This window comes from Vipera berus, assembly GCF_964194415.1.
Source record: "Vipera berus genome assembly, chromosome: 4".
Lineage (NCBI taxonomy): Eukaryota > Metazoa > Chordata > Lepidosauria > Squamata > Viperidae > Vipera > Vipera berus.
Window position 1 is genome coordinate 88,152,399 of NC_138206.1, and position 16,498 is coordinate 88,168,896.

Here is a 16,498-nt window from a genome sequence, read left to right on the forward strand (position 1 = left end):
TGAAGAGCAATAGGCCCAGAACAAAGCCCTGGGGCACCTCACTACACACGCCACTCCATGTGTGGTTTGATGGGTTAAGGGTTGGGTTTTTAACATGGTTTTAATTACTGTTTATATCGGGCATAATATTTAATTGTTTTTTAACTTTTGTACTTCGTTTTTAATATTTATTGCCCTGTACACTGCCCTGAGTCATTCGGGAGAAGGGTGGTATAAAAATTTAATAAATAAATAAATAAATAAATACATGCCGTTATGTTGAGAGAAGCTTTTTTTTGTTATTTGTGACTTTTGTTGTAAGCCTTAGTTCATTTTGAGCCTTTGCTCTCCTCACTTCATTTTTGCAGGCTCGGGTTATTTGCTGATATTCTGCCTTGGTTATGTGCCCCTTTTTCCATTTTTTATACTTGTCCTTTTTGTCTTTCAATTTATCAGAGAGTTCTTTATGCAACCATGCTGGTTTCTTTTGAGAGCTGTTATTTTTCTTTTTTGTTGGTATTGTGCTAGACTGGGCTTTTATAATCTCACTTTTCAAAATTTCCCAAGCTTCTTGAGTTGTTTTCCTCTTGAAGATTCTCAAGTATGGAATCCTTCCCAAGCTCTCTTTAAGTTTGTTGAAATTAGCTCTCTTAAAGTCGAAGACTCTAGTTTGACTGTGTTCTATTGCTTGTGGTTGCATAATGTTGAATTCCAATACTGCATGATCACTTCTCCCCAAAGTTCCTGTGGTTTTAACACCTTCTAAGAAGTTGGATGGGGCACTAACAGTGAATAGCTGAGCTGTGGGTTTGATTGATTTAAAGAAGACTTTTCAGTAGGTATCATTTTTTTAAAAAAACAACAACTCCAAAATGTTGAATGAATTGAAACCTTAAATCAATTTCTAAAATGTAAATGAGTCAAACTCTTGTTGATTTCATGGACACTTCCAGCTGTTTCTTAGGAACAATGAAGATGTGATTTACCAATGCATACTTTCTTGTGGGAAGTTTTTTTAACACTCTGTTCTTGCAATAGCCGAAGGATTTTGTATGGCCTTCTATTCTAATACCAATGATAGCCCTGACCCTATCAAGGTTTTCCCAAAATTTGTGAGAAGCTGCTGTCTAGCTGGTTAGGTTTCATGATGGAAGCTACAATTATTTGGAAGCATTCAAGTCAGGTATTTGATGCCAGTTCCTGGATTCTTTGCAGTGATCACGCAAGGCTATAACCTTGGGAGAGTTGGAAGAAGAGTTTCCAACACTTCTTTTTTCTTGTGCTGCTTTTATGGCAAAGATATACAAAGGGAGAAAACAGTGAAATCAATCTGCATAATGCAATATTTTGTGCATAGTTCTGCCCGAAATCTTGAACAAGAAACGGAGAGTCTGACTCTGTGGCCATCGGAAGGAAGGTAGAAATGCCACACAATGCATGTGATCTGGTCTGGTTTCTTCTCCTCCTCCTCCTCCTCCAGTTGGCTAGCCCATGGTATGTTTGTCCTGGATCTTGCTCCAGCAAGGAACTGAAGTAGCCCTAATAGTAACAGAGCCTAGCATAACAAGTGCCATGCTTGTAGAGAAGGTGGCTAATATGAGGTTCAGCAATGAGTGCATGAAAAAAAATAGTCTGGACTTGCCGCTGAAAAACATGAGATCTCTGCTCAATCTGGCCTGCTGGATCTCTGTCTCTTCCTTGAAGGATGAGCAAAAATTTAACAACTGGTTTTCAAGAATCAGACCAAGCTGGCTAGATAATAACCCTAATAAAGAACTTCATTTATGAATGGATTGAGTATACAGTATGTCCCAGCAGATTGCTCTGCAGGAATAAGACAGAGGCACAAAATAACTGCATTGACTCACATGTTCTGGACTCTTGGAATGGAAGTATGACTCAAGAGGAATGTGGTTGAGGGATGCGGTATTGCTAGTTCAAGGAGTAATTAGTTAAATAACTTTGAAACTTTCTTAATTCTTTATATACTGGGTAAGCACTGTAACACTAAATAAATTGTTCAAATCTCAATCATATTACCAGCATACTTTAATTCTCTTGAATTCAGTGCTGGTCTGAAGAATCTGTAGGGAGTAATAAGTTCTGTAAATATTTTACAAACAGTAATATGACACTAAAATATTGTTTATTTACAAAAAGATAAGCCAGTTGTAAAACTAAATTAAACTCTAAATTGGGCATAAAATGAGTTTGCTACAAATACTGATGCTCCATGGTGCATACAACACATAACATGGAGTCATGAATAGTAATAGTTCAAGTGCTGTAAATCACCCTTCCTGTGACTATCCATTATCAGGCATTATGGTATGATGATCAATATTAGTCACCTTTTTACGTATTTATTTTCTTTTATCAACAAGAATAAAATACAAAACAGAAAAACAGAAAAATGAACACCCCACACTAACAATAAGGAAAAAAATGGTGTACAAAAAAGAAAAAAGGAAAAAAAAGTTAAATAGATATTATTAGTCACCTTGATTAGAACTGCTAAAAGGAAAGCCGTTTTAAGCTCACTTTCCCTCACTCCAGAGTTGGGGGAGGGAGCAATCTTGTCTGCAGTAGAGTTATTGAGAAAAGGTGAAAATAACCACCTTTTCCATTTTCACTTGCTTTTTTCAATACTGCATCTATGGAAGAATTCTGTAGGCACTAATGTGGCCAAATTATCCATCCCCAAATGCCAAATGGTCAACAACATTTGGTAATGATGATTGTTCATATTTTGGGGGGGGGTTGCGGGGGGGGAATGTTGCACTTATATCAGGTGGTCACAAACAGTCTGCAATATTATCCCTATTCCTTCTGAAGGCTTTAGGCTGTGTCTTTGAACATGCCCGATACTTCAGTGAAATGAAAATCAAACGCTTACATTGGCTTCCTGATTAGTTGAAACTGTTTGACTGGTGTACTTGTGCAATTCCATACTTGAAGTTGCTAAAGTGGATTCCTACTTGCATCTCATAACTATTTGAAAGCCAATAGGACTACAGTATTTCAGAGTAACTGCATGAGAATTGCAAACTCTGCTGTCTGTCTGAAAGCAATTAATCACAGAACTATTTTCTTCTCTGGCTAGAATCAGTACTCTCTGGTACATACTTGGCTAATACATGGACTAATAAAAAATAAACAAAAAGCAGTGAGTATGATGAAATTAAACCCTCATAGCTACTTAATCCTGATTGGTAAAAGAAGAATGATTTTCTGAAAATACCTTAAAAAAATCAAAGTTAGGATGATTTGTTCCTGTGGACATATGTTCCCTGGTGTATATCTATTTATTTTCCTTAACTCTGTACTTCATTTCAAAACAGGTTCTCCACTCACCATCCCATGTAGAGTTTTTGTTGGAGAAAATAACCACTCTGATTTTGATGTCTGGTGGCTGGCTAACAACAGTTATATACAAAACATTTACCCAGACAGAAGAATTAAGGAAGGAGAAACTGGGTAAATGTTTTTTAATTTATTTTTATTGCTTTTAAAATAATAACAGGAAAAAACACCAGCTATATATACATTGTCAAAAAGAAAGAAAAAATGCAAGTGCTTGAAAATAAGTGAGAAAAGTATTACAGAAATATCTTATAGTTTTCTTTAACCTACTTATACTTTGTATAAATAAGTCCCATTTTTCATTATGCTTATCCGTACAAAATCTACATCTATAAGCAATGCATTCATATGTGGCAAATGTAATCAGGTATTCAATCCACTAAATAAATAGGACCATACATTTTATCTTTCCAATGTTGCAAAATCTGTCTTTTAGCCATAGTGAGGACATGGAGAATCGAATATTGCTTGGTTGTCAAATTCCAAGTATGAGGTATATAGTTCACAAGAATACTATCATCTGAAAATTTTAGCTTTTGTCACACAACTACGTTTCTTTCTTTTTCAAAAGTTAGTAAGTATAGGACATTGCAAAAACACATCTTTTTAAGCATTGTCCTCATTGCATCTCTTCAAAATGCTATCTTAGACAATCAATTTCAGTTCAAAAGTAATGGAATCCAATAATTTATAAATATTATTTTTAGTTGTATGAGTTGTAGTTTAAGGTCCATTGATACCCATGCTATAAAGGTTAAGATAGTATCCCATTGTCTAGATGATATAGAAACTTCTAACTCAAATATTGTTGAAATATTTTGCTAAGTTATACCTGGTAATATCTTTATATGAGACCTGTTGTTGTTGTTAGCTGCGAAGTCGTGTCCGACCCATCGCGACCCTATGGACAACATTCCTCCAGGCCTTCCTGTCCTCTACCATATTCTGGAGTCCATTTAAGCTCACGCCTACTGCTTCAATGACTCCATCCAGCCACCTCATTCTCCGTCGTCCCCTTCTTCTCTTGCCCTCCATCTTTCCCAGCATGAGGCTCTTCTCCAGTGAGTCCTTCCTTCTCATTAGGTGGCCAAAGTATTTGAGTTTTAGCTTCAGGATCTGGCCTTCTAAAGAGCAGTCAGGGTTGATCTCCTCTAGGACTGACCGGTTTGATCGCCTTGCAGTCCAAGGGACTCGCAGGAGTCTTCTCCAGCACCACAGTTCAAAGGCCTCAATTCTTTGGCGCTCAGCCTTTCTTATGGTCCAACTTTCACTGCCATACATTGCAACTGGGAAGACCATAGCCTTGACTATACGCACTTTTGTTGACAGGGTGATGTCTCTGCTTTTTAGTGTGCTGTCTAGATTTGCCATGGCTTTCCTCCCCAGGAGCAAGCGTCTTTTAATTTCTTGGCTACAGTCCCCATTTGCAGTGATCTTGGAGCCCAGGAAAACAAAATCTGTCACTACCTCCATTTCTTCCCCATCTATTTGCCAGGAATTGAGAGGGCCAGTTGCCATGATCTTGGTTTTCTTAATGTTAAGTTTCAACCCAAGTTTTGCACTCTCCTTCTTCACCCGCAACAAGAGGCTCTTTAGTTCTTCTTCACTTTCTGCCATTAGAGTGGTATCATCTGCGTATCTTAGGTTGTTGATATTTCTTCCGGCAATCTTAATTCCAACTTTTGATTCATCTAGCCCTGCCTTTCTCATGATGTGCTCTGCATATAAGTTAAATAGGCAGGGCGACAGTATACAGCCTTGCCGGACTCCTTTCCCAATTTTGAACCAATCAGTGGTTCCGTGTCCAGTTCTCACTGTTGCTTCTTGACCCGCATATAGGTTTCTCAAGAGACAAATAAGATGGTCTGGTACTCCCATCACTTTAAGAACTTGCCACAGTTTGTTATGATCCACACAATCAAAGGCTTTAGCATAGTCAATGAAGCAGAAGTAGATGTTTTTCTGGAACTCTCTAGCTTTCTCCATGATCCAGCGTATGTTGGCAATTTGATCTCTAGTTCCTCTGCCTCTTCGAAATCCTGCCTGTACTTCTGGTAGTTCTCGATCCACATACTGCTGAAGTCTAGCTTGTAGGATTTTAAGCATGACTTTACTAGCATGAGAAATGAGTGCAATGGTGCGATAGTTTGAACATTCTTTGGCACTGCCTTTCTTTGGAATTGGAATGTAAACTGATCTTTTCCAATCCTGTGGCCACTGTTGAGTTTTCCAAATTTGCTGGCAAATTGAGTGTAGCACTTTTACTGCACTGTCTTTTAAGATTTTGAATAGCTCAGCTGGAATACTGTCACCTCCACTAGCTTTGTTGTTGCTCAGCTTTTCTAAGGCCCACTTCACCTCACATTCTAGGATGTCTGGCTCGAGGTCAGTGACCACATCATTGTGATTATCTGGGACGTTAAGCTCATTCTTGTATAGTTCTTCTGTGTAATTTTGCCACCTCTTCTTAATCTCTTCTGCCTCTGTTAGGTCCCTGCCATTTTGGTCCTTTATCATGCCCATTTTTGCATGAAACGTTCCCTTCATCTCTCCAATTTTCTTGAAAAGATCTCTGGTCCTCCCTATTCTATTGTTTTCTTCTATTTCTTTGCACTGTTCATTTAAGAAGGCATTCTTATCTCTTCTAGCTATTCTCTGGAATTCTGCATTCAATTGGGCATATCTATGTTTTTCTCCCTTGCCTTTCGCTTCCCTCCTTTCCTCAGCTATTTGCAAAGCTTCCTCAGACAGCCATTTTGCTTTCTTGCATTTCTTTTTCTTTGGGATGGTTTTGGTTGCTACCTGTTGTACAATGTCGCGAACCTCTGTCCATAGTTCTTCAGGCACTCTGTCTATCAGATCTAATTCCTTAAATCTATTTGTCACCTCTACTGTATATTCAACAGGGATATGATTTAATTCATACCTGACTGGCCTAGTGCTTTTCCCTACTTTCTTCAGTTTAAGCCTAAACTTTGCAAGGAGAAGCTCATGGTCTGAGCCACAGTCAGCTCCTGGTCTTGTTTTTACCGACTGTATAGAGCTTCTCCATCTTTGGCTGCAGAGCATATAGTCAATCTGATTTCTGTGTTGACCGTCTGGTGATGTCCATGTGTAGAGCCGTCTCTTGGGTTGTTGGAAAAGAGTGTTTGCTATGACCATCGTATTCTCTTGACAAAATTCTATCAGCCTGTGCCCTGCTTCATTTTGTACTCCAAGGCCAAACTTGCCTGTTATTCCGGTTATCTTTTGGCTTCCTACTTTAGCATTCCAATCCCCCATGATGATAAGAACATCATTTTTTGGTGTTAGTTCTATAAGGTGCTGTAGAGCTTCATAGAACTGGTCAATTTCATCCTCTTCAGCACTGGTGGTTGGGGCATAGACTTGGACTACTGTGATATTGAATGGTTTGCCTTGGATTCGAACTGAGATCATTCTGTCATTTTGAGGATTGTATCCCAGTATTGCTTTTCCTACTCTTTTATTGACTATGAAGGCTACTCCATTTCTTCTGAGGGATTCTTGCCCGCAGTAGTATACCTGATGGTCATCTGAATTAAATTCACCCATTCCTGTCCATTTTAGTTCGCTGATACCTAAGATGTCGATGTTCAGTCTTGTCATCTCTTGTTTGACCACGTCCAGCTTTCCTTGATTCATGGATCTTACATTCCAGGTTCCTATGGAGAAAAAATCTTTACAGCATCGGACTTTCCTTTCACCACCAGACACATCCACAGCTGAGCGTCCTTTCGGCTTTGGCCCAGTCGCTTCATTCTTTCTGGCGCTACTAGTACTAGCCCTCTGCTCTTCCCCAGTAGCATATTGGACGCCTTCCGACCTGAGGGGCTCATCTTCCAGCGTCATATCGTTTTGCCTTTTGGTACTGTCCATAGGGTTTTCATGGCAAAGATACTGGAGTGGTTTGCCATTTCCTTCTCCAGTGGATCACGTTTTGTCAGAACTCTCTGCTATGACCTGTCCGTCTTGGGTGGCCCTGCACGGCATAGCTCATAGCTTCATTGAATTACGCAAGCCCCTTCGCCACGACAAGGCAGTAATCCATGAAGGGGTATATGAGACCTACAAGTCAACAATTTGTGATTTGTATTCTATAAGTTTCATACAACCTTTCCTTCAAATGCAACATTTGAATGTATTGCACTTTAATTTCCACTGTTCTGTGTTTATGGAATATGTATTTGAACATCTCCATAGAGTTGCCAGATTGTGGACTTACTTAACTTCAAATATCATTTCTTCCAACTTCATTTGAATAATGGTTTGACATCTAAGTGGTGGTAACTTGAGAACTTTTCAAAGATACATTGCATATATGAACACATTAGTGCCAATTAAAGTCAAAGTAAACTGCTGGATGACAATAAAATCATTTTTCCAAATCTGTGTCTTCCCTTTAATCTAGTTTAATGAGATATAGATGAACTATATAATTTTCAGAGCAAAAGAGATATGTAACTGGATGTGTGATAAGGTGGTTACATCAATTCTTTTTCAGTTTAAGTTTTCTTATAGTAACAGCAAAGGTCAGTTGAAAGGAAATAAACTCAAATAGCAGGATATTTATTTATTTTATTTGGCATTTGGATTTATTTTTCTCCTAAATGAAAAAAACACAGGCTATATCATTCTTCAGTCAATTGCCCTTTTCTTTCTGAGCTCTTCTGCATCTCTGTCTAACAATATAAATGATTATATTCTCTCTTAGGAAATTTGTAGAAAATAACAACAGATCCATTGAGGTGCCATTGATCTTTGACTCTATCACAGAAGTTGATTTTCATACTGATTTCAGATGTGTGGCACAAAATGGTGGTGGGAATCGTGTACAAACAGTGACCATTAAGGAAAAAAAGAAAGGTCTGTATAACAACCCAGTTGTGTTTTGTCTTCTGCCAACCTAGCAGTTCGAAAGCACGTAAAAGTGCAAGTAGAAAAATAGGGACCACTCCGGTGGGAAGGTAACAGCGTTCCGTGCGCCTTTGGCGTCTAGTCATGCCGGCCACATGACCACGAAGACGTCCTCGGACAAGCACTGGTTCTTCGGCTTTGAAATGGAGATGAGCACCGGCCCCTAGAGTTGGAAACGACTAGCATGCATGTGCGGGGGAACCTTTACCTTTACTTTACTGTGTTTATTACCATCTTTTCCTCATTATTTTTTCTGATGACTCTGATATTGGCCATTCACTTTCTCATTTTGTAAATAAGGAAAGAAAGTTAAGATATAAACTGGCCAAAGGTCTAGAATAACTTCTGGTCAGGTCATGTTTGTATTACATGATTTCTAATAAGTTGTTTTAGTTTCAAATAATTACAATTTCTCTTTGCACGTTTACAAAGAAAAAGGAGAGGAAATTATGTACATACAAAATTAACCAGTTTTGCCAAAGACTATCCCACATTTTGCTTATTACTGCTATGTAATTGGGTTTTTTTTATTCTGTCTGGAATCCATAACATGTAGCTAATATGCAAAACTACTCAATCTATGCATCATACAGATCACATGATTAGTTCCCCAGTAAATGCCACCTCTCAACTAGGGCCACTGAATCTCATTTGGTGAGCTTCTTAGGTGAGCTTCTTCATACCAATCACATTGATTTTCATAAGCTATACAATTAGCGTCTACATTGACCCAAGTCAAGTATTTGGGATGTTCAGTTGCCTTTGCAAAGAGTCTGGAAGAAGGCTGACTTTTCCAAGGGTTGTGGGCAGGAAACCGATGTAAGAATCAGATTACTCTTGACTAATTTTTATTGAATTGAAATAAACATCCCACCAATATCTTTCCCAACCTGCTTTGGTAAGGTTTTCTGAAATTATTTGTTGAGTCCAATGTTTTGTGAGAACTTTAATGTTCTGTTGGGCAATAGCTTGCCCTATAATCTGTACACCAAAATACTGAAGGAATTCTACTTCAGTGAAGAGTTTGTAGCAGCAAATGGAAGTATCTCTTTCTTTTTATTGAAAAGTTTTAGAATACATTTTAAAAAACATAAACTCCCTCCCCCTCCCCCCACCTCCCCTCTCTCGCCCTCCCCCCCTCCCGACTTCCCAGAGCTGAATACAGGGTATTAACTTTTACAAACTTAAGCTAAAATATGCTAACTAACTAAAAAAAACACATTAAATTTTATCACACTTTAACTCCCCTTAAACATAACTAAATAACTAACTAATAATGAATACCTAATAATACATCATATAAAACTAATACTTATTCATATGCTAAATGAAACTTTTTAGTCCCATATTTATTCTGAATATACTTGATCCATCTTCTCCATTCCACAATATATCTCTGTTGTGATTGTTCTTTCAAATATGCTGTTTTCCACGATGGAGGCACTTCTCCTCCGGATTGAATTGTTCTAAATAATTCTTTTAAAGGTTCCACCATTTCTAACTGTAAATCTTTATAATAAACGGCAGTCAAGCCATCTGTTCCTGGTGCTTTCCCCACCTTGAATTGTTTAATTGCTAAAATAATTTCTTCAGCATTTATCAGTTGATTCATCCCTTCCCTTTGCTCTTCTGTAAGAACAGGGATATTCACTTCTTGTAAATATCTATCTATATCTATACCTTGAATCTTATCCCTAACATATAACTTAGAATAGAATTCAACAAAAGCCTTTTTAATAAGATTTTGCTGAAACACCTCTTTTCCCTTATATACTATTCTATCTATGTTACGTGACCTTTGTTTCTTCCTTAACAAATAAGCTAACCACCTACCTGGCTTATTAGCATTACAAAAAGTATTATGTTTAACATACCATAGGTTGGTTGCCACTTGATCTGCCATCAACATATTAAACTGACCTCTTAACAAAGTAATTGCTTCTTTGATCCTCTTATCAGATGGATTCAAAATTAGAGCCTTCTCTTTCCTCTTAATTTCCTCCTCTAACTCTTTTCGCTTATATTCCAATTTACACCTATATTTATTATTCAAATATATTAACACTCCTCTCATATAAGCTTTACTTGCATCCCAAACCATTTCAATAGAAGTACTCTTATACATATTTGTATTAAAAAAATCTTTCATCTGTTTTTTACATTCATCCACATTTTCTTGATATCTAAACAGATTTTCATTCAATCTCCAAGACCTCCTCTCTCCACTCTCTTTTTCCAATTCCAACCATACTGGACTATGATCTGATAAAGTTCTTGGACATATCTTAATCTTCTTGATCCTAGAAAAAAATCATTAGTAGTTAATACAAAGTCAATCCTGGAAAAGGATTGATGTCTATCAGAAAAAAAGGTAAAATGTTTTTCATCCAAATTTCTTTCTCTCCAAACATCTCTCAATTCCAAGTCATCTTTCATCTCGAAAAAAGATTTAGGCAATCTAGCATGATTTGGTATGCTTTTGAAAAGACCTTTTTTGTCTTTCTGTGTGTCCAGGACACCATTCCAATCTCCCATCAAAATACACGAGTTATAATCCCATTGAATTATCTTACTATGTAAAAGTTTATAAAATTCTCCTTGCTGTTGATTAGGAGCATATAATCCAACCAAAAGTATTTTCTTGCCTTCTATTAAAAGTTCAATTATAATATATCTTCCTTGTTTATCTGTTTCAATTAAATTAGCTGTTAAATTCTTCTTCACATAAATGACTACTCCATTTTTCTTATCTGGAGCAGACGCACTAAACTGTATACCCAATTTAGAGTTTATCAGATATTTTTGATCAACTGCACAAATATGTGTTTCTTGTAAACAAATAACATCATTTTTAAATTGTTTTAAATACTGAAAAACTTTCTTTCTCTTGTGCGGGGAATTTAATCCATTAACATTCCAGGTTAGAAACTTTGTCACCATCTTTTGCGACCTGAAGCTTTCGGAGCGCCTCTTGCAGAACCACCTGGACCTGCCTCTTCGGTCTCGCTCCTCCCACAGCTTCACTATAAGTAAATTCTTGAGATATGATTGCAGCTTTTTGTTGTTCTTGTTCTTGTCTCATTCGTCTAATTGCAGCCCTTGTCATTCTTTGTTCTTTAACCTCTTCTGTTGACGTCTGGGGCTGCTCAACTTCTACAATTAGCTGAGATTCTTTAACCATCTGCGAAGTAACTGCTTCATCTCCTTGTTTAGTCTCCACTTGAGTCTGACACTCTCCTTCTTCCTTCCTTCCTTTGAATTCTGGAGATGGCGGAGGACCTGCCTTCAATATGTTAGAATAAAAATCTTGTGCCTTCAAAACTGTATTAAGATGATATCTCATGCCAGCATAATTCACCACCAAGCCAACTGGTATCTCCCATCTAAACTGAAGCTGCCATTTCTTTAATTCATCTGCCAAAAAAGCAAATTCTTTTCTTTTCCTTAAAATTCTTGGAGCAATCTCTTTCAGAAGTAAAACTTCTTGCTCAGCAACTTTAAATCTATTATTATAAAAGGCTTGGATAATCACATTTCTGATCGATCTCTTTGTAAAATAAACCACCACATCTCTAGGTAATTTTCTTTGTCTGGCAATCCAAGAATTAACACAAAATATTTTGTCTATATCCCCCATAATATCTTCCACTTGATCGGTTCGAGGGCTTGTGCCAATAACTCTTTCAAATTTTCCTTTGGGTCCTCTTTCAATCCTCTAATCCTCAAAGCAAACTCCATATCTATATATTGTATCATAACTACATCATCATCAATCTTTTCCATCTTATTTTCAGCTTCCAACATTTTAGCATCCAATCTCAAATTATTTTGATTCAGCTCTTCCACACGATCATCCAGGCGCTCAATACAAACTGCAAGCCCCTGAAATGCAGCTAAAATGTCTGCTCTTATTTCAGTATTCTTCTCCTCAATAAGTTCAGCTATTTGCTGGGATTGTATTTTTAAAGCATCTTGTAAATCTTTTAATGTTAATGCGGGTGCGGGTGCCACAGGAGGAGGCATCAAAGTCTGTAATGAAGAATGCTGAACTGGTGAAGCACCAGCACTTCTAGGAACAGAAGCTTTGGTTGATTTAGAAGCCATCTTAACACCCAGTTAATTTCCGTTGTGCACTTTCACTTTCCACACCACTTGCAACTTTTTCTTTCAAAGTAAACCAGAGTTAAAGTTCAAATACTTGCTGTTTCAATATTCTCCTGCACAGCTGTGCCTGCATCCAAGTAATCCAAAGTTAATTGTTGATTGCAGGGATGGTTGCAGCGTCCTGCTCCACTCCAAAGCCTTGGAGCAGAGGAGTCCCTGAGTCCGGAGCAAATTCAGGCTACGGGGGGGCTCTCACCCTTCAACCCCCAGAATTTAAACTCTGGGGGTCTAGGGGAGCTCTACCCCTACCTGAACGCTCACCCTCCCCTCTTCTCCCGAGGAGAGGGTTTCTGAACCGCAAAACAGCTGATCGTTGCTGTTTTAGCGGTTCAAACGGAAAGCAACGGGTCTGATGGCCGAAATGGCCGCCTTCGACAGAGCCTTGCCACCCGGAAGTTGAAGTATCTCTTCATTCCATGTAAAAGTGGCATGGGAACTTCACAACCACATATGAGTTGGCAGAGGTGCAAGAATGTATCCCATTGTCACCCGAAGAGTCATAGATTAGATTAATTACATCATATCACTGCAACATGATAGCTAAAAAGATTACATACCTTCAAGATCAAAGAACTGTATTGAAGGGGAGAAAAGCTTGCAGCTTTTAGGCTATTATCCAGTTACACATGTTGGAAACATCAGACTTGCCCTAGTTTAAAGCTCTGCAGTGACTGTATATTTTTACAAAATTTAACCAAATTCCTTTTTATTGCCATAGATATGACATGTTGTTGTTATGTATTCCATCTGCTACTGATAAAACTTGTGTTTGTGGGAACCAGGGAGCTTAGAAAAACAATGATTTAAACAGTGCAGAGTATGATGTCTAATGTTGGGTGTTGTTTTTTTCTTTTCCTTTTTTAAAAGACCGCCAGTTGTCTTGGTACTTGGCAGTTACTCCTGTGGCTCTGGCTGTTCTCATCATAGGAGGAGTTTACTTAAAGAAATACTGGAAGCAAAGATCTACCAAGGGATACGTTGTGGCCAACTCCTAATGAATATACTTTTATTTCTTGTATTTTTTTATTTTAGCATCCTAAATTATATTTCTCATCTGTCCTAAGATATCTAGAAGCCTTTTGGTTGTAAACAGAAATGAAGCTGCTGTTTTGATGCTTGTTGAAGGAAATCTAATGCAAGTTTCTATAATAACAAAAATATAATAATATAATAATTTTTAAATGTTATCTCTAATTTTACCACTGAAACTTGATGCAGAAAAGTAACTTTAACTGTAATAAACATTTATCAGCTACTATCTTATTTAGGTTTTATAACAATGGGAGTATATTGTTTTTAAAAAATATATATGATTAAATGAAAAATATAGATGGGAAGAGAGAGAGACTTTGAGAGTGATTATAAAAAAGGCACAATTCTTTAAAAAAAAACCTAAAGGAAATTAATCTTCCAAAGAAAAAAAATTACATAGTGAACCTACAGATAAGTTATAATTCTAATTTTTCACTTCTTCAGTACCAAAACCTTATTTTATGTTTATACTTATTAATGCATAAGTTTTAAATATAATGTCTGATTTTCTGTAATTTTGGAAGCCAGGATAGTAAAGCGGAACAGGGAATATAGCAAATGTAGTTAATTGTATTAACTATATACAAATGTATATATTTGATATCATATAATAAATTATATTCCTTTCCAATTTTACTATTTTTACTATTTATTAACTGATTAAGAGTAATTATGGCTAATATAATCTTTTAATGTTCTACAGTATATCATCAGCATCAGAAACTTGATTTACCATAACAATTTTTTTTGTTGCATCTGATGTTGCCAAACTGGCTGATCCATATTATTTGCACAGGGAACTCACATGATTGCTGAAAGTGTCATATAATCAAACATCCTTTATTTAAACCAAATTGTGCTGGATGAATGATTGAATATACTGTAATACTTTGTAATACTTTCTGTAATGTTTTTGCCGAAGTCTTAGCATTAACATTTAAAAGCCATATTAACAATGATGTGCTTAAAGGATCCTTACCAGATTTCAAAATGTTATATATGCTTCATAATATTATATTAATAGAGGCTTTGTTTAGATCTCCAACCAAATAGGAGTTATTCTCTAAATATTTTATATCATGCTATTGGTATCCTCTTTGCCTAAGACTCTTCTAGATTTTATTGTATTTATGGAACTGTCCCATATCAGAGCTTTTAAAGTTCCAAAAGCAGCATGACTAAGATGAACTGATTTCCAAGGTTAAAAATTGGGTCATTAATTATTCAGTTTTCAAAGAGTCCAGTCAAAAATTATCTGGAAATAAAAAATGGCCACTTTTAGATTTGATTTGATTTTTGTCTGAGAGCAAAGATGACATGATCTGAGCTGGGAGACATTGTCATCTGTCCCTTGTTGTGGTAAGAACATTCTCCGATTGCATTTGAGTTGACTAGTGCCATCAATCTCTTCAGGAAAGGTAGACATATGTAGTTTACCCTCCCAAAACATTATCAGAACCCTTTGCCTTCCAAAGAGCAATTAGAGAATTTCTTGTGACCATGGTGGGCAAATTCTTTAGTTTACTGCAGGAATAGGGAAGAAATAGCACTGGATATGAGTGGCCTTTCCCAGTTGTCAGTTTAGGGCAGCTTGGTTTCCTAAGGCAATTTGAGAGATGAACTGAATTAGGAAATATCTTGAGTGTTGCTAGTGGAAGACACAAAATAAAACTTATATTTGAGTCTACACCATAGCAATAATAGCATCACTATTTATTTGAGTTATTATATCTGCATAATGCAAGTCACCAGACTTTCTTAATTTGACCCAGACCATATTAGAGAAAGATAGGCCAGAAGATGTTCTGTGAAAATTGCATAGGCGTCTGGAGGAAAACATTGCCAGGATCCAGAGCTAGATACTTGTTGAGCAAGTCCTGATGAACTGACAGAAACCAAGTTATGATAATTACAAGTTATGCCTTGTTTATCTCTTGCTTGGATTTGGCAATGTATTCTCCATGAGGATGTCTTTGAAGAGCAGTCAGAGAATATAACTGATCCAGAATACAACAACTTGAATAGTCATAGTGCAAAGTCGCGTGGTCACACAGAGAGACGGACACTGGAGCTGGGTAGTGACGTCTTTATTGGATCAGGAATGAAGCTGAGGCAAAAGGGTTACTTGGCGTCTCTTTATACCTGCCCAGGTGAATCGCGACCAATAGATTCAAACCTGGGCTTCCCGCCAGTGCAGGTGGCCAATGGATTTAAACCCTGGCTTCCCGCCAGAGCTGACCATGCCCTGGGGCTGTCAACGACTTGCTCTATTCAGGCTGGAGCTGTCCAGCCCCCTGCTGTGCTGACATTCCGTGTATGCTTTAAGAGCATACACTACACATAGATACATCTTGATTCATCCATATAACATCACTATTTCAAGAACTGCAGTGTTTGCCATTTGGCTTTCAGGTACAAACAAGGTGCTGGTTGTCTCTTTTAAAGCCTTATACAACTCAGGACCTGGGACCTCTAAACCTATCTAGAGATCCAATTTTATCTGTCCATCCACTAAAATCTGGTACAGCAGATTCTCTCCATATCCTTGCATCAAATAATAAAGATCACAGAAGTGAGCCTTCTCAATTATTGTAGAATAGTATTTTTTATAGAAATCTGTATTTTATAATAAGTTTATAGAAAGTTCATTGAAACCTGGTTGTTCCAGCAGACCTTGGGAGTGGGATATTTAAATGTTTTTTCTTTTGGCATTGGAATATTTGTTTAATATACTGTATTCAATATAACCAGTCTCTTGGTATCTATAAGAGTAGATATTCTTTGGTTTTTATTATTGTATTTTGTTCTTTTGTCATCATTTACTGCATTGTCGGTAGTTGTGATGGTTTCTAAATCCACCACAAGCAAGAAACTAATTATGTTTTTGTTTTAAAAAAGAAAAAGTGTTTTAAAACTAATCATTTGTGTTTTCAAGCATTATTGATTGATGTCATAATGACCAAACTATGTTTATCTAGAGAAACTGCTATATTGTTGATGATCTCAATCTGAGTTGTTTCTTTTG

General features: G+C 37.1%; 1 protein-coding gene across 1 annotated transcript in view; it reads left to right on the forward strand.

Annotated features, from left to right (window-relative positions):
- The window catches only part of LOC308667145 (interleukin-1 receptor type 2-like), a 49,966-nt gene extending 36,248 nt beyond the window's left edge, over window positions 1–13,718 (forward strand). The window contains exons 7-9 of the mRNA XM_081326271.1: window positions 3,321–3,456; window positions 8,075–8,226; window positions 13,309–13,718. Of these exons, the coding sequence (XP_081182397.1) occupies window positions 3,321–3,456; window positions 8,075–8,226; window positions 13,309–13,436 (416 nt within the window). The 3' untranslated portion in view covers window positions 13,437–13,718. The remainder of the gene's footprint in view (window positions 1–3,320; window positions 3,457–8,074; window positions 8,227–13,308) is intronic.
- Window positions 13,719–16,498: the final 2,780 nt, after the last annotated feature.